We start from the raw sequence: 20,007 nt of genomic DNA, 5'->3' as shown, positions 1-20,007 counted from the left end.
GTAGACGAGGTTGTTGGTAGGTGATAATAGATGGGTTGGACCATGAGATAAAAGGATAAAGAGATAAACTTGTTTTAGATCTGGATATATGGATCAGATCAGGAGGTTAGTTTAAGATCCGAGAGTATGAATCAGATCAAGAGGTTAGTTTTAGATCCGAGAGTGTGGATCAGATCAAGAGGTTAGTTTTAGATCTGGGAAATATGGATTAGGTAATGAGGAAAATTTAAGATCCGGAAGTACGGATTATGTATTTTTGAACTATGTGATCATTCGATAAGGTATCATGTGTATATTCCCTTTTAAGAACGTTATTTTAATACGAGTATTGATTAAAGTATGAAATATACATATGTATGTGAAGTATTTGTTATTGTACGAAATACGTGTTAGATATATTTGATGATATACAACGTGCGAATCAGATATGGTTCAATAGGTGTTAAGATGTGTATATATGATATTATTACTTAAAACCTTGTGTTAAGTATACACTAGTTAGCGTTGCCTAAGCGGAGATAGTATCAAAAAAAAATGATTATAAACATTGTAGGTTTGCCTAGTGATGGGTTAAGACTTAATGGGATGTTTAGTTCAATTAAGTTTGGACATTGGGTAGTCTCTTATTAAGAATACGTGTGTTGCGAGATTGATGATCGGTGGAGTACGTCCTATGTACAAAAGTACACTTTATGTACGAAGTCCTTTTCAGAGCTTTGTGTCTTGGGTGCTGCTTGTGGCAGGGTACTATTATGTTCTCGAGTACGAGTCTTTTGCATACCAGAGTACTATAATGTGCCAGAAGTACTATCATGTACAAAGTCTTTTTGACAATTTTGTGTGTCGGTTACGGGAGCGTACGGGAGTACTCTAGTAGCCCATACTTTTGTTTTGAGAGAGCTTTGGAGTCATCGTTTCTTTTATGAGGTGATCGACCGAGCTTCATATGTCAGCGTTTTCTTTCACAAAGTAATTAAGGGAACTTCGTAGATTGCCTAATAAAGTGTGTCGGTAATAGACCACTGCTAGGTTTGTCTAGTGTTATATTGTTGGATAGGGTGCTTCTGGGGGTGAAATACCTCATGTATTCAGGCCACTGCTAGGCAAAGTTCGATGATGGGATAGGTAGAGTCTGGAGGTATAATACCTCATGATAGTCGGACCATGCCTAGGCATTGTTATCTAGATAACTACCTCTGACTTAACTGTCTTGTGGTTCTTTCTTTTACGAACGAAGGTTCATGGTGAAACTTATTCCATTCCCCTCATTTGATGTCTTTATTGATCCTCGTTTGCTGCCAGGGAATTTCCGAAGCAGCTTCTTCAGTTGTTGTTCATATCGATTCCTTATGTTAGATCTTGTAAGATCATTGTATAGGGTCAGTATGTGGGGATCAACGAGATGGGATAGATTGTTTTAGAAATATGATTTATATGTGTTAATAATATTAGTGGTTTTGCAGGATCGAGATATACATTATTATCACGTGGTTTGAACTAAGAGCTTTCGTACTCTGTGTTCCTTAGGTGATTGACTTCACCTGGGATATTTGAACTAAGTGTTCACTAGATGTTTTGAACTATGTGTTCACTAGGGATATTTGAACTAAGTGTTCATTAGGTGTTTTTGAACTAAGTGTTCATTAGGTGTTTTTGAACTAGGTGTTCATTAGGTGTTATTGAACGGAGTGTGTTTAATGGGTGTTCTTGAACTAGGTGTTCATTAATTATTTTGAACTCCGTGTTCACCAGAGGTAATCTAAGAACCATGGTAGCACTAGACTTTGTGCCAATTCCTTAGGGCAATTCTTAGGAATGAATGGGAGAAGGGTAATCGGTTCTTAGGGTAAATCTCTATGAAATAAAGGAAGATAATAGGGGTAGGTAATTGGATTTATTGTTTGATAATTAAATATAATAATTATATTATTGTGGGTTGAAAACCCTATATGCTCACCAGGCTCCCAAGCCTGACCCACTCAGTTTTCTTTGCATTACAGGTAATAGCACAAGAGTATAAGTTGGTGGACTTGACGAGAGATTTTGGATTATAGGCCAGTAGTTATGAATAACTGTTGTAAGGTCTATTTTGTTCTGTTTATGCTTTTGGTCTGTATTGAACATGACATCTCGAGATTTTGTTATATAATGAAAATACATTTCTTTAAAGAAATGCTTTGATAATTTTTATCATATTTTGTTTTGGGAACAAATTCTGCAACTGTTTTCTGTAAAAGATTACTCTGATTTTAAAAACAAAGCATAAACAAATCGGACTTTTCTGGCTGTGAAATTGGGAATGTCACACATTGTCATCATCAGATAGATGTCTCGGATTGGGGCCGCTATCGCCTTGCGGATCAGGGCATCGGCCACCACATTGGCCTTGCCCGTGTGGTAAAGGATCTTACAATCATAGTCCTTCACCACATCTAACCACCGACGCTGCCTCATGTTTATATTCGGCTGATCCATGAGGTACCTCAAACTCTTTTGATCCGTGTAAATGGTACACCGGACCCTATAGAGGTAATGTCGCCAAATCTTGAGGGAGAACACCACTGCTCACAGCTCTAAATCGTGCGTCAGATAGTTAGCCTCATGAGGCTTCAACTGTCTCGAGGCATAAGCGATCACATGACCCCGCTGCATCAACATTGTTTCCATGCATATGATTGACGCATCACAGTAAACTAAGAAGTCATCTACGCCCTCTGGCAGAGTGAGAATCGGTGCCTCGCACAAATGTCGCCTGAGCGTCTCAAATGCTTCCTGCTGCTCAGGTCCCCAACGAAAACCACCGACTTCTTAGTCAGTCGGGTCAACGAAACTGCGATCTTGGAGAAGTCTTGAATGAATCTCCTGTAATACCCTGCCACACCCAGGAGACTCCAAATCTCTGATGGAGACCTCGGAATCTCCCACTGCATCACGACCTCTATCTTGGCCGGATCGACCAGAATACCCTTCTGGTTGACGAGGTGCCCTAGGAACTGCACCTCGCGCAACCAGAACTCACACTTGGAGAACTTTACGATAATTCTCTCCCTTCTCAGTGTCTCCAGCACCTCCCTCAGGTGCTCCTCATGATGCTCCTGAGTCTTGGAGTAAACCAATATATCGTCAATGAAAACTATTACAGACCGATCCAACATCGGCCTGTACACGTGGTTCATGAGGTCCATGAACGCGGCTGGAGCATTGGTGAGCCCAAACGACATCACCACAAACTCATAATGACTATAGTGAGTCCTAAAAGTTGTCTTCTGTACATCTTCATCTCTGACTCGCATCTAATGATACCCTGATCGTAGATCAACCTTGGAGAACCAAGATGCTCTCTGAAGCTTATCAAACAAATTGTCTATCCTCAGAAGTGGGTAACGGTTCTTCACCGTTACCTTGTTCAACTCCTGGTAGTCTATGCACATGCGATGTGACCTGTCCTTCTTCCACATAAATAGGATCGGGGCTCCCCATGGTGAACTGCTTGACCTAATAAAACCCTTGTCTAGCAGCTCTCGCAGCTGCGCAGACAACTCCTGCATCTCGGGAGGAGCCATCGATATGGTGCCATGGCTATCGGAGCTGCACCGGGAACCAGGTCAATCCTAAACTCAACCCGTCTCTCCGGAGGTATCCCGGGTAAATCCTCTGGGAATACGTCCGGGTACTCTCGCACTACCGGTACATTATCAACTGTCTCCTTACCCTTATCTCGGGTATCCATGACATATGCGACGTATCCGGTGCAACCCTGCTGAAGGTGGTGCCTCGCCCTCACTGTTGAGTAGAGAATCGGTCCGCGCTGTGGTCTCTCACCCTGTATCACTAACTCTCCCCCCACTAGGAGTACGAACCCTCACTAGTTGTTGCTCGCAGTCGATCACTGCCCCGTTGGGACTCAACCAATCCATACCCACTATGACCTTATTCCCTCACAGGGGAATAAGAACCAAATCCACGGAAAACTGCTTATCAAATAACTGTAGCGTACATCCTCTATGAACCCTCGCGAACCTGATGGTCCTATCATCTGCTATCTCTACGTCGAGGGGACAATCCAACTCCCCTGGAGCTCTACTAAACTGCTTGCTAAGTGCGAGCGACATGAAATATCGGGTAGCACCCGAATCAAACAGTACCATGGCTGGTATGCCGTTCACTAAGAACAACCCTTTAAACAAACACACAAACATAAGTAATAATCAGAAATAAATAAGAGATAATGGAGAAGATACATACCCGTAACCACATCAGGAGCTGCTCGCGCCTCCTCTGCTATCAACTGGAAGACTCTACTCTTTGCCACTGGCGCCTCAGCCCGACCCTGACGGCCGTCTGTAATCCTCAATGTAGCAGGGGCGGGTACCGTAACCTTCCTTGCTGCTGCTAAACTCGGGCACTAAGACCTCTTGTGGCCCCTCTGACTGCACTGAAAGCAAATCAGATCAGATATTGCGGTGGTAATAGTTGTAGAAGCAGCAATACAATCCCTGCTCACATGTCATGTTCGGTCGCATTTGAAGCAACCTGAACTCCTCGCATATTTCTATCCAATTCTCTCCCAAACAGCCCTAAAGCCTCTAAGACTTTCCCTAGCATCCTAGGTGTTAGTAGCGAAGCCTGGAGCTTTGGAAAGCCCCGAGAAGAAGAGCTTTTGGCTCATAAGTTCTGCCTGCGTAGAGTCTGGTTTCTCGCTAAACCACCTGTAAGTTGAGTTATGCTTATCGTACTTTAAGTATAACTTATGTTTAAGTTCATTATCATTATTATGAACCTATAAACAAGATTTTTCAGTGATTCAAAGTCGTTATACTGATTGATCTACTTACGGGAGAGGTGTCTAGAATGGTCACAGTTGCTTGGTTGTTGGATTTCAGAAAGGCTATATGCCGAAATGGTCCTGCCTCCCAACTGTCCCGCCTAGCTGATCCTTACTTGATAGATCTTGAAGTAGACTTTGAGTTAATGACGAATCTAGACTAATAATTAGTCTCAATAAATAATAAACGAAGACTTAGTGATAATGATACTAGGTTTCGTCAAAGGAAAAGGCAAGTATTAGAAGCGAAGCGCTGCCCGAATTACGAGTCGTCACTTTAGCAAGTGAGTGCATAGTTACTTTCATCTTATACATAGATATGAAGTATTTAATATAAATTACATGTTATATGTGTCTATTATTTGTGTTATAGATATCTATGCTAGATGAACGATTTATACATGTTTTACTCGATTTAAACTGTATATGTATTTTATACTTATAATTATGTTGGGTAAAGATGGGTTGATGATATAGATAATGAAAGATGAAATAAATGATGAGAGGTCTTGATGTTAAAGTTGATCCAGTCATTTAGCGGAGTATAGATGACGATCAAAGACTATTCTAGACAGTCTAGTGGAACGCTAGCAGGCTCGCAACTTGTAGGTGTTTTTGAACTACGTGTTTGCCAAGTGTACTCTATCCCCCTCATGGCTGCCTTACTAAGATATATTGCTGAAGAATCCCCTAAGCATTATTGTCAATCCCGAAGATAATCCTTAAGCTAGGTCCCTTAAATTAGATTCTTTAGGGACAGGAAGTGAGGATAATGGGAACGGGTAATCGGGTTGAATGATTTGATGAAATTTAAGAACTTAATTATTGTGGGTTGAAAACCCTATGTGCTCACCAGGCTCCCAAGTCTGACCCACTGGGTTTCTTGTATTATAGGCAGTAGCACAAGAGTACCAGTGTGATGATCAGATGAGAGATTTATGGGTTATAGGCCAGTAGAATAATAGATATTATAAGGCCTATGTTATTTCCGTTTATGCTTATCTACTATATTGACGATGACATTCCAATGTTTTTAATATAATTAAAATACATTTCTTCGGAAATGCTTTGATAATATTTTTATCATATTTTGAAAACAAATTTCACAATATTATTCTTCAAAAAGATACTCTGATTTATAAATAAAGCATAAACAAATCGGTATTTTTTTGGCCGTGAAATTGTGGATGTTATAGTTGGTATCAGAGCATTAGTTTAAGCAAACTAGGAATTTCTAGACTTCAACTTAGAATATTAAGCGATAATTGTGAGATGAGTGTCTGTTATGTTTAGGAAATATACCTGAATAGACACGGACACTAGCTTATTTTAGGAAAGATGCCTAAATTGCTTTTATGTACTAAGTGATTTATGTATAGCTATAAAATGCCTTATATGTTTTATAATGCTATTATTTGATCAGATCGATGATCTTTGTATAGCTATAAAATACCTTTTATATATATATATATATATATATATATATATATATATATATATAATGATATTGGACTAATAATTATAAACCGACTAACTATCCAAATACATATAAAATGGGCTAAAAGTACATATACGCTAATAAATATGAGTAACTAGGGTTTGGACCGTCCGCGCTATGCTGCGGAAGCCCAATATGTTGTAAAACGCATCTCGACATTAATAAAGTTTTTGGGAGAAATTTATGCGTGTTGCGGCGAAATTTTTTTTATAAAGTGAATCATAAAATTATAAAATAAGGTTTCGAAGCTAAAAAAGTTATGTATGGACGAGGCATACAAAATGAAGTTTGAAAATTTATCTTAAACGTATTAATCATCCTTTAAATAAAAGATTAATATTAATAAAAATGAAAACGATAAAAATAATTATGTAACGGATCAAAAATGTAACTTTAAAGTATAGTTAGGGATCAAAATTGTAACTTAAAATTACTAATAATTTAAGACTGTTTAATCAAAACTATTTTAAGATAGAAAATGTAAATTTGAAAAGTTTGCTCTAATAAGAATCAAACTTGCTATTTCCAAATAAAACTATTTGTAACAAAACCTTTAAAAACTATAATATGATAAAAATTTAATAATTTTGGGCTCTAGAAAAGAAAAACCAAATAAATAGTGTTTCCCACTCACAACTGGAACTTTGATATATATATATATATATATATATATATATATATATATATATATATATATATATTTCATTGTGTAATTACAGGCTCTCTCCTAGTGACTTTTTCTTACAACCTTCAAACCTAACATAACCAACCAACCAACTTCTTCAGCCTTAATGTATCACCTAACCGACACAATGAAGATGACTAGTTAAGTGTATTATACCTTCCAGTATACTGAGCACGAGGCTCATTGTGGTCGATGTGACAACGAACAACAGCCATGAACACTATCCCCATCCTCCGTGGTTGCTCGTTGTCGTGGAGGATCGTGGTCACCACCACATTTGACCACAAACTCTTCCTCAGTATTTTTCCTTCTTCTTGTCTTCTTTCTCGATTTGACCACGATCTCCTCTCGTGCACACTATCCCGGTTGCAAGGGGAAGAGTTGTGGTGGTGACGTGGAGGTGGAAAATGGTGGTGGTCGTGAAGACCATCACAAATGGCCTTAGTGTTTGGATAATTTTAGGCTCATGTTGTACTTTTAGTTTTTCTTTTCTTATTAAAACATTGTAACTTAAAAGTTTTAACAAATTATAGCAATAAAAATCAGAGGTTGTATTTGAAAGGATTCATGATTTATGTTTAACTTGAATTTTATATGACATTTTGTATTTTTTAATGATTGAACACGTTTGTTTAAATATTTTATCAAACAGGAACAATTTATTTAGTTGAAAATTATTTAGTCATTTTATCATTTAACACAACTATTCAAATGCCTAACAAAACATATATTTTTATTTAAAACATATTAATTTAGAGCCTCTTAATGATTAAATCTGAATCATTTGGATGTTCTCAAATAACGATTAATAAGGTTACAAAATCAAAACTTAAGTGATAAGCCCAAAACCGGAAAGTAAATCAAAACTTAAGTGATAAGCCCAAAACCGGAAAGTAGGCATAATACTCTTATCATTAATGGCTAAACTAAAAATCATTTGAACTGCTAAAGCTCTTGTTAAAAAAAGTTTGAAAATGATTTCTTTAGTAAACAACAGAAGATGTAATGAATAATTCTTTAATATGTATGTAAGTAGATACAGTGTATCACATATCTCTTCAACAAATAAAAAAAAGACAAAAGTGCAAATTTGGTCCTTATGGTTTGCAAAAATCTTTGAATGGGGTCCAAAAAGTTTCCAGTTTGCACAGAAGGTCCAAAATCAAGGTTTTTCTGGGTTTTTAGTCCAAAAAAACTTGAAAAGACGGTTATACCCTTATTTATTTACTTTTACATTTTTTACATTTTTTTTTACGTTTTATTAACATTTCAATAATAATAATAATAAGAAAATGGGTAAAACTCTATCTCTCTTACGTCTCTTTCTCCCTCCCCCCTGTGTGTGTGTGTTTTCATAAGAGAACTTTGCATTCTCTCTGTACCTTCAAAAATCATCTCCTCAAAAACACACACTCACAAAACTCTACACACACACAAAGAAAATTAAACATACACACACATAGTGAAAAAAACCCAGTTTTGCTAAACCTTATATATGATTTCTCCAACTCCGACGATTAAAGACCCATCGGCGAATTTCCCTTCTCCGTTCTTCATGCCACTGAGTTGTGCTTCTCCGACTATTACTAGGGTTTCATCTCTGGATTCAAGACCCACTGACGAGTTCTCCAACTCCGACAATAGCTCTAGACATGTATCGGTGGTGGAAGCTCCGACATGTAGCAGTGGTGGGATTGCAAACAGAAGGATGAAACACATGGAGCGATAGTGGAATCACTATTAAACCCTCTTTTCAATGATGTATCCTTCAAAATCTCGATACACTTCAGTCAATCCAAACCTCAATTTCTATGCAAACCATCTTATTGCAGTGAAATTATGGAACCCCCAAATGAAATATGGTTTAGACTGAACACAATCACAACAAATCGAGAAAAAAATTGAAAACCCAGATCTTCAGACGCTCAGAGAAGATGATTAGTTGAACCCCTCCATAAAGTAATCTTGCCACAATTTCTCAAAAACGACGATCTCAGTCATAGTTTGTTTCCCCTTCTACATCACTCTCTTGTTGATTGCAAAAGTTGTTGTAGTGTACTCAGTTAAATACATTTATTCTCAAAAGAAATTTGATTCATCCAAGTTCTAAGTGATTTTACAAATGATCTAGAGATGAATTATGTGAACATACCAGCAATTATGTGGGTGGGGTTTTGTATTTCTTTTCTTTTTATTTTTAAATTAAAATAGTATTAAAATAATTATAAAAAATAAAAAAAATTAAAAATGTATAATCGCCTTTTCAGTGTTTATGAATTAAAAACTCAGAAAAACCTTAATTTTGTAAGAAGCTGAAACTTTTTAGACCATTTTTGCAGCAGGAAATTTGCAGTTTTGTAAATAAAAAATAAAAATTGATTGGTTATATGTATACGAGTATACAACCAACATCTCACCCATTTACTCAACAACGCCTTCCTTCTCGAACGACAATACCCAAGCTCCCAACTCCACCTCGTTGTCTCCGCCAAACCTCCTTGTCTCTTCATCCTATATCTACTCTGCTATCTACTTTCCAAAATTCACACCATTAACGGACTTCCCAATTTGGAAATTTGCTCAGCTACAATGGCACAATCTTTGAATTTCTTCGTATCATCTTCCCGTTCACCGGACTTTACAATCTCCACCAATTCCTACTCAAAACCCATGCTCCAAACCCCCAATCGCTACTTGTCATTCACCAAATCCCCCCGCAAACCGGTCGTTTTGGTATCCGCCTCCGCCGACAACGGACAAGGGGGTTTATCCGCTGTGACGGCGGATTTCGTTAGTGATAATGGGACTAAACCAATCACTATTGCACCACCTGATTCGAGTTCGATTGAAGTGGATTCAGTGACGGAGGCGGAGTTGAAGGAGAATGGATTCAGGAGTACTCGAAGAACGAAACTTGTGTGCACGATCGGACCCGCCACCTGCGGGTTTGAGCAGCTGGAGGCGTTGGCCGTCGGAGGGATGAACGTGGCGAGGATTAATATGTGCCATGGGACGCGTGAGTGGCACAAGACTGTGATCGAACGAGTGAGGAGGTTGAATGAGGAGAAAGGGTACGCTGTTGCTATCATGATGGATACTGAAGGAAGTGAGATTCATATGGGGGATCTCGGTGGTGCTTCATCGGCAAAAGCTGAGGTATTCAATTACTCTTTTCTCTCATAATAAAAATCACTTCAAACAACAATCAATTTGGTAATGAATTACGCAGGATGGAGAAGTATGGACATTCAGTGTCCGAGCATACGATTCCCTTCGCCCTGAACGATCAATCACTGTGAACTATGATGGATTTGCAGAAGGTATTATGAAAGATCATATATTCCAATCTTAATGTCTGTAAGACAAGTTAATATCTTTTTAATTGCAATTGATTTTCCACATGATGACAGATGTGAAAGTGGGAGATGAACTTCTTGTTGATGGAGGAATGGTGAGGTTTGAGGTGATTGAAAAAATCGGTCCAGATGTCAAGTGTTTGTGTACTGATCCAGGACTTCTGTTACCAAGGGCAAACTTGACATTTTGGCGTGATGGAAGCTTAGTTCGTGAACGTAATGCCATGCTTCCAACAATTTCCTCAAAGGTTTGTGCTTTATTTCTTGGAATTATATAATGTTACTTTTACCCTTGACATTTGTTTTGATACTGATCTTCCTATTTCTTCAAATGCTACAAAGACATCGTATTTGACAAAAATTGAACACTTTTGTGCAAATTGTAACTAACAAGTTATTGTTTGAATGTTTTGTAATTGTGGGTTTAGGATTGGTTGGATATAGATTTTGGGATTGCAGAAGGTGTTGATTTTATCGCAGTATCATTTGTCAAATCAGCAGAAGTGATTAATCATCTTAAGAGTTACATCAAAGCTCGATCACGTGATGGGTAAGAAAGAAATCATTCAATTTTTTTTTTCTTTATGTTCTTAATTGGGTCCCACAATTTACACTTTTAACCCATTTGACAAATTCTTTACAGGGACATAGCAGTACTTGCAAAGATCGAAAGCATCGACTCACTAAAAAACCTAAAAGAAATCATTCAAGCTTCAGATGGAGCCATGGTAGCACGTGGTGACCTTGGTGCTCAAATCCCATTAGAACAAGTCCCATTAGCCCAACAAAAAATAGTTGAAACATGCAGAAAATTAAACAAACCAGTAATTGTAGCTTCACAGCTACTTGAATCCATGATTGAGTATCCAACACCTACAAGAGCTGAAGTTGCTGACGTGTCAGAAGCTGTGAGACAACGTGCTGATGCACTCATGTTGTCTGGTGAGTCAGCAATGGGTCAGTTTCCTGATAAGGCTTTGACTGTTTTGAGAAGTGTGAGTTTGAGGATTGAAAAATGGTGGAGGGAAGAGAAACGACATGAAGTTATGGAGTTGCCTGATATTGCTTCTTCTTTTTCGGATAGTATTTCGGAAGAGATTTGTAATTCGGCTGCAAAAATGGGTGAGAATTCTTTGATCTTGAAACAAGTTTTATTATAATTAAATTTATATCTACTTCATAAAAATAGTATATGAGTTTTTGAAATGGCTTCTTGTTTCTCTACATGTGTTAATGATGATGTTATTTCATAGAGTGCTATATGATGATGTCATGTGTGTAGATGAGAAGTCATGTTAGTTTTAACATATAAAGGGGGAAATTTTCGATAAAGTCTCAATATTTTGGGTCAGTTTATGGTTTAATCCCAACATTTATTTTTTGAAAAAGTCATGATTATCTAATTTTATATGATAATCTGTCGTTTTCTGTTGAAAAAAAAATAAGGATTGTTTTGTGAATTTGGGCAAAACATAAAATAATCGAGACTTTTCTGTTCAAAAATTAAAAGTTGGGATAAAATTCCCAAAATTTTAGGATTTTATCGGAGATTTCTCTATAAAGGGGAGAAAATATAGTGGTTTTTATGTATATTGTCCTTTTTAGTATGATAATTGCTATGATGTTTCTTTGTTTTTGGTTAATTAAGTGTTGTTTGGATAAATGATGATTAAAAGATATTTGAGAAAATGATGGGATACTTGGGGAAATTGAAGGAAAAAGTAAACAAGGGGAAATTTGTAAAAAAGTTGGGAGTTAATGAAAAAAATGATTTTCTGTATTAAGTTGTTCTTTTTGTATGAAGTAAAAGAAAACTCAAGTATAACTTACAAGATTAGGAGTTTGTTTCTTTGACTTAATGGATTAAGCACTTAATCTGCATGACTATACATGGTGTTTCCTTTTGAATTTATCTGAACATAATGACTTAATGGGTTAAGCCAAAAAACATGGCTTAATGTATTAAGACACTAATTCCGATTTAATGTTTTTCTTCCATTTCCCCAAATATGTTGTTATTTTCTTAAATATGTATCCATGTTATTACTAATCATACAAATCGAGTAATTTGTATTATTTGATGATTTTACAGCTAATAATCTCGAAGTGGACGCGCTATTTGTGTACACAAAAGACGGGCACATGGCATCTCTCCTGTCCCGGTCCCGCCCGGACTGCCCGATTTTTGCGTTCACAACCGATACTTCGGTCAGAAGACGTTTAAATCTACAATGGGGTTTAATACCATTTCGCCTTGGTTTCTCGGATGACATGGAAAGCAATCTCAACAAAACTTTTTCTCTACTCAAAGCTCGAGGCATGATCAAATCGGGTGATCTTGTTATTGCGGTTTCAGACATGTTGCAATCGATTCAAGTTATGAATGTGCCATAAGGAAAAACTTGTGTTGACTAGGGTTTTTGTGATCTATCTTGATGCCAAAAAGTCTTAAAGATTGTGATTTGTTAGAAGTTTGTATTTGCACTTTGTTATGTTGAACTTATGGACTTTGTAATTTGTTGGATTTGTTTTCGGTTTGATGAGAAGGTTGTTTGTTAGATTGAGGGGATGTCTTTCTAATGTAGTAAATGGTTGTTGTACTGTGTTTGATATGCATTGGATTAAATTGACATTGATGTTAATGTGATAAAAAAATTGTAATTTTTATCTCATATAGAGGCTTTAATTTTGATAATTGATATGTTGTATGTGCAAAAGAAGTGAATGTCACAGCTCTAAATAGTCCACTTATGTCCCATGTAGTACTTTGTGTTTTGAAGAAATATTTTTTTGTGTAGTAGGTAAATAAGTAATGCATATAGTAACAAGTAAATAACTAAATAAATAAATAGTCCACTTGTGTCCCATGTAGTACTTTGTATTTTGAAGATTTTTGTTTTTTTGTTTTTTTGTTTTTTTTGTGTAGAAGGTAAATAAGTAATGCATATATGCATATAGTAACAAGTAAATAACTAAATAAATAAATAAGTAAAAAAGACAAACTGCATAAACGGCCAAACGGGTAATTTACTTGATCAATTTCTTATTGCAGGTAATGTATTTCTTTAGCTTGAATAAAATGTTTCATGTTCTAAAATAATTTATTTATTCTTGATTTATGGTTACTGTTACGCATTTAGATTAAAAGTGAGGTCTTGGACTCTTGGTCTTTGTACAATTCAAGGAACTGTTCGAATAAAACCATGTCAATACTAAATATTAACTTGTTTCTTTAGATCGAAGTTATTTTAGATCAAGATTTTTTTAAGATAAATAGAATGGGCTAAATGTTCTGTAAAGAATAAAGTTATACATGCTATGAGCCCAAATTGAGCCAATTGGTTTAGATACTATCTTCTTTGGGTTAACCTTTTCGGCTTTATAATTAGTACAATACTACAATATGTACCCATCATCTACTCTATACCACTCTATTATATTACTCTATTATAATAAAACATATGACGCTTATAGGCTTACACACTTTAGCGTTTGGCCACATGAATTTAGGGGGTTTGACATTTTTCGTACTTGGATTGGAGTTTTACAGTTTTATTCTCTCGATTCCAGATGACAATGACTCATAGCTTATAACTCTTGGGGTTTTGCCACGTGTTGCACTGGTTTGGGTCCACATGTATTTGGTGTTTGGGTTTACTTCCGGATATGCAACTTTTTTTTTTCTGTCTCCAACTACTTGAGGTTTCCTTTCTGATGTCGTTCCCTCTTCTATATCGTGTCAATTAGGGATCTAAGTGGGTCCAAACCCAGACTCGACGTGGGTCCAAACCCAGACTCGACGGACCCGAAACTGGTTAACGGGATTTTGTAGGATCGAAATCTGGGCCAGTATATAGGAACCGGTTCTGGGTACGGTACGGGGTAAAGTGGGTCTAGAGCCGGAAAACCCAGAAACATCAGAGTGGGTAGGATGGAACCGGGTAAAGTGGGTTTAGAACCGAAAAACTAGGAAAAACCAGAATTTTTTGTAATTACTTAATGGGTTGAACTTTGAAAAATTCTATATTGATATCTTAATTTTGGGGGGCTATAAGTCATTGAATGTGAAACCAAAATTGACAAAATTATAGTCTAAAATCATTTCAAACTCTAAACTACACTTTGGAGAAAACCACACGCCAATCTTACTTTAAAAAAATTCGATATGCATGTTTTAAAATTTCCATAAAATACAAAGTACAAAAACAAATAGCTGAAAATTTGAAAATTTTCAGCTTTGATATCCCAAATTTAGGGGACTGTAAGTTATTGAATATTAAACCAATAAATGAAAAAAATTATAGTTTTAAATTGGAAGAAACCGCACGTCAATCCGACTTCAAACGAATTAGATATATATGTTTTAACATTTTCACAGAATACAAAAGAGCTGAAAAACTGAAAACTTTCAACTTTGATAACCTAACTTAGGGGACTATAACTTATTGAATATTAAACCAAAAATAAGAAATTATAGTCAAAACTCATGTAAAGACTCTAAAGTACAAGTTGGAAAAAACTTCATGGCAATCCGACTTCACACAAATTAGATATGTATGTTTTAACATTTTCACAGAATACAAAAATAGCTGAAAAACTAAAAGCTTTCAGCTTTGATATCTTGACTTTAGGGGACTGTAAGTCAATGAATATAAAGCTAAAAATGACAAATTTATAGTCTAAAATCATGTACAGACTCTAAAATACACGTGAAAAAACACCGCATGTCAATCCGACTTTAAATGAATAAGATATGCATGCTTTAAATTTTTCACAGAAACCGATTCCAGTCCCTAAGTGGTTTCAATTCCTAACATCGGTTTCGTTCTTAAACCCGGTGTACCCAGACCCGAAAGACCCAAACCCGAATTACTCGGGACCCGGATAAAGCCATTCTTTAGACCCGGAACCCAGATTGGTTCTCCATATTTTGGTTTTAACAGTTCTGGTTCCGATCCAGTTTTCTGATTTTAAATCTCATCCCTAGTTTGCATGACTCGAACTATATCCCGACTTTCCACCCTGCATATTAACAGTTTAACACCATAAAATTTAGTTAAAGTCTTATATCTAATCAGACCCAACACAAAATCCAAAAAAACTTAGTATATGATATATTAATCAATAATATAACTCTTTAAAGTATGTTGTTATCTCTTGCATTTTAACCAAAAAAAAGTATGCTGCTATTTTATTGCATTTTATGGATTTTTCAAGTCAAATAAATTAAGTATGCTACTATTTCCCAAAGAACTTGAGGTTAAAATGGAAACTCACTATTCGTTAAAATGGAAACTCACTATTCCTAATGGCAAGATGGTATTAATGTAATCCACTGAAAAGAAAACTTTATTTCCTATCTTTAGGTTTTTAAATCATAAAATTAAACAACCAGTAAGACAATTACTGTATAGAAATGCATAGAAAATGTAACGTCCCATTTTCACATCAAAATTTTTCATTTTTAATTAAGATAAAACTGCTCATTTTTAGAATACTAGTTAAGAAAACCATTAGTTCCAAGGTACATTATTTAAAATTAGAGTATTATAGTAAACGCGAAATCTTCATTGCTGCAGATGAAAGTGTACAGTCACGCCTTTGCCTTCCCACGATAACCGATGATACATAAAAATAATAACAGCTGGGTAAGCATGAAGCTTAGTGAGTTTCCCTACAATACCGCACACTACAGAAAATATACAAGCATGCATAATGGGCCCGCAATCATCGGGATGGATTGCCTCGGGTATGTTGGCCTGCCACCTCAACCCAACCACTCATTTCAAGCTTTCGTGCCTACAGCTTACAACCATCCCCCACCTGGTCTCTTGGCCTACAACACACAGCAAGACCACCTCAACCTCATTCACCACCATATATCGACATATAAACAAACAAGAGATCATGTAGGCACATAATACAGACAATTATAAATCATACAACTCACTACCGCTTACTAGACCCCTCATAGCACATTGCTCTACTACTAGATAATCTTTATGGAACACATAACCATAAGCAACCAGATGTGAGATAGCCACTCGAACAAATGATCGTACTCTAGAGCCACAACCAAACAAGGAACATGCAAGAAAGCCTAGATCAAGAGTTATCAGACTATCCTATATGACTACATACAGTCCCTAGGGCACTCCATTAGACGATAGCCAACCTACTTGTACTCTAACCAACATACCGCTACTGTTGTATCCTAACACACAAGAATATATATATATATATATATATATATATATATATATATATATATATATATATATATATATATATATATATAGCAGATCACTACCACACAACAATATACTATATACAAGGATACATAACCAACTCATCAAGGAATGCCTAACCATATGTACCCAGAGGTGAGATCGATGCCGAACAGATGAACCTACTTTAGAGCCACAACCAAACAAGAAACAAAAAAGAAAGCCTAGATCAAGAGTCCTCAGTCTATCTTACATGACTACATACAGTCCTTAGGGTATCCCTCTACTAAATGATAATCAAAACTAGCGGGCCGTCATTGGTGCGTTAGACCCACGTGTATAGTGGGGAAAACTCATCTTAATTGAAGAACCCAGAAACACTGCTACGCACTCCGCTTTCTACAATGTTTGCTCCCGCGAATCCACTAATTACCAAAACTAGGTAGAATCTTAATCAACAATCCAAAACCCTCAAGTTTGAACCAAAGTCAAACTTGGTCAAAAAGTCAACAACCAATGGAAGTCAAAGTCAACTTCAGCAGGATTACGCCATGCGTAATTAATCTACGCCTTGCATAGTGGTACATAGTGCGTACTCATAGTATGCCCTGCATTCTTCGCTATTAGGCCAATTCCATTTTTAGCTCTTAATCCATACAGACCAACCAACTATTGCTTAGATATGGTCTTAATAAACGTATAGAGTGATAAAGTTCCCAACTTTATGCCTTTGCATGGCTTAATAACAAATCTAAAGTCCAAAACACACCCAATGCCCAAACACCATGCGTGGAAGGATGTGAGTGACCAAGCTCCTATTTTTATCACTCTACGCGCTCAGAAATGCAAGAAAAAGCCACTTATGAGGTCCGGAGTAGCTCATACTCACTAGACTCAAGATCAAGGGACAAAAAGCTCATAAAACCTATAACAAGCTAGATATATCTAATAAATCATCAAGGTTCAAGCTTTATACCTCCTGGATATGACAACCCAAAAATTTCCGTTAGTTTTAACGTCGAAATTAACGTCGAAATTAATAACGTCAAAAATTAGCCAAATTTATCCCGAATATATTTTTGACCGGAATTAAACCTGTTGGAATATTTTAAATAATATTCGGCAAGCGAAACAAAATTAAAGCGGTATAATTTTAAAATTTGCCGTGATTAATAATAGTTGTGAAAAACCCCGTTCGTGGTTGGTGTCAGGTGAACCCCAACCAGGCCATAAGCTCCACCCTATATAAGGTTTGAGTGGGTTTCACTCCCACCTTTTTACCACCTTAGACTCTCTCTCTACTTTCTCTCTCTACAAACGGGTTTTGGTCAAAAATCGCCCCTCCGAGCCTCAAATCGGTAAGTTAACCTTCCTAGCTTGTTATCTAACTTATCTAGCTTGCAAATTCGTGACTTAATCATCCAAAAACCCCAAGAACATGAGTTTATGGTGTTGGGAGCCTCCCAAAACCGTAAACCCCTTTGGAAGTGGGTTTGATGCCAAAAAACCCTCCCAAACACTTTTCATGCTTAGCAATGGCTTAGAGGCTTACCCGAAAGGACTTAGAACACCAAAATCAGACCAAATGGGGAGTAAACATGAGTTTACGGTCTAAGGATGTTCTTAGACCATAAACCCATCTTCATGGACCATAAACACTTGTTTAAGTGTTAAACTACCCCTCAAACACCTCCAAGGGCTTCCATGAACTTCCTTGAGTGCATAGAGCCTTATTTTCCTTCATGATATGCACCAAAAGCATACAAATATGTGTCACACTTGATTTTACGACCCAAGAAGGTTCTTAGACCGTAAACACCCATTCTTAGACCATAAACACCCCCAAAGGGTGTTAAAGTGCCCTTAACACTTTGTATGGCTTGGAATTGGACTTAGAACTTCGTATGCTTAACCTACAACCACCAAAACATAGGATTCATGGAAAAATGAGTTTACTACCGTAAACTCATGTGTTTAAGGTAGTAAACTCCCCAAGAACATCTTCTTAGACCGTAAACACCCTTCCAAGGTGTTTAAGTGCCCTAAACACCTTCCTAAGCTCCTAAAAGTGACTAGAACCTTACATGCATGAGTTAGAACCACCAAACAACAAAAGAAATGGACCAACATGAGTTTACTACCGTAAACTCATGTGTTTACGGTCATAAACTCCTCAAGGAGTAGTCTTAGGCCGTAAACTCCTTAAATGGCCCATTTTGAAGCCTTAAACCCTTCATAAGCCCTAGAATTGAACCTAGCCTAATTCCACAAGTGTTATAAGACCTTAATGCATCAAAGAACACACCATACATGAGTTTACGACCGTAAACTCATGAGGGATAAGGTATTAGGGCCGTAAACTCTATAAAGAGTTTACTCTTGAAGAGTAAACTCCCTATCTATGCCATACACACCCTTAGATGTTACCCGGGACACTCCTAGAACTTGACCAAAGTGTTTTCCACATTTTAGGATGCGTATACGTGTTTAATTAGTATTATATTTACTAATTGTATGTAAACATATGTCATCATATGTTAATAGGTCACTAAGTGTGTTCAAGCCTTTACTTGACACCGAGCGCCCAACCGGCACCTTCGTCGGATCCACTTACAACAGGTGAGTTCATACCCCTGAATTAACCTTTTAAATGTTTTTACATGCTTTTATAGGGGGGGGGGGAATACAAGTTAAAACATGCCAGTTATCATATCAATCACGTGTGATTGATAACCCGCATGCACAAGGAATTATTACACTGTCAACTGTTTTACCGAATATGATACTGTAAATGGTTTTCCAAAACGTCTTTACTTGTTCAAAGCTTTTCTCAAATTGTCTCTCGCGCTGTATGTTTTACTTCAGTTTCAGCTACAACAATATTTTAAACAAAGGATTTCTTTACCTATAATGTTTTATTAAAGTTTCATTTAAAACTTGTTTACGAAAGGTTTTCAAAGGATTTCTAAAGGTTTTCAAACTTATTTTACAAAAGAATACCAAGTCATGATTTTCTTAAGTGTAAAGGTTTTCCAAAGTTTTCATCAAGGATTTCTTCCATGTTTTTATACATCTACTTCGTTAGATACTACTACTTTGTTATGCCTCTACTTCGTTAAATGCTCTTACTTAGTAAATGCTACTACCTCGTTAAATGCTTCTACTTCGTGAAACACTCCTACTTTGTTAATGCTACTACTTCGTCAAACGCTTCTACTTCGTGAAATGCTCCTACTTTGTTAATGCTACTACTTCGTTAAACGCTTCTACTTCGTGAAACGCTCCTACTTTGTTAATGCTACTACTTCGTAAACGCTTCTACTTTATTAACGCTTCTACTTTGAGAAACGCTTCTACTTAGTTAACGCTTCTACTTCGTGAAACGCTCCTACTTTGTTAATGCTACTACTTCATTA

General features: G+C 36.7%; 1 protein-coding gene across 1 annotated transcript; it reads left to right on the top strand.

The window, feature by feature from the left end:
• Positions 1-9,412: 9,412 nt before the first annotated feature.
• LOC111888631 (pyruvate kinase isozyme A, chloroplastic) lies at positions 9,413-13,036 on the top strand. The gene is made up of 6 exons (XM_023884759.3): positions 9,413-10,164; positions 10,238-10,328; positions 10,419-10,612; positions 10,793-10,914; positions 11,008-11,486; positions 12,457-13,036. The coding sequence occupies exons 1-6, from the start codon at positions 9,598-9,600 to the stop codon at positions 12,756-12,758; spliced, it is 1,755 nt and encodes a 584-aa protein (XP_023740527.1). The 5' UTR covers positions 9,413-9,597; the 3' UTR covers positions 12,759-13,036.
• The last annotated feature ends 6,971 nt before the right edge of the window (positions 13,037-20,007 follow it).

The sequence above is a fragment of the Lactuca sativa genome, chromosome 5 (genome assembly GCF_002870075.4).
Source record: "Lactuca sativa cultivar Salinas chromosome 5, Lsat_Salinas_v11, whole genome shotgun sequence".
Classification (NCBI taxonomy): Eukaryota; Viridiplantae; Streptophyta; class Magnoliopsida; order Asterales; family Asteraceae; genus Lactuca; species Lactuca sativa.
The sequence above is the reverse complement of the archived record's forward strand: the minus strand, read 5'-3'. Positions and strand labels throughout refer to the sequence as shown.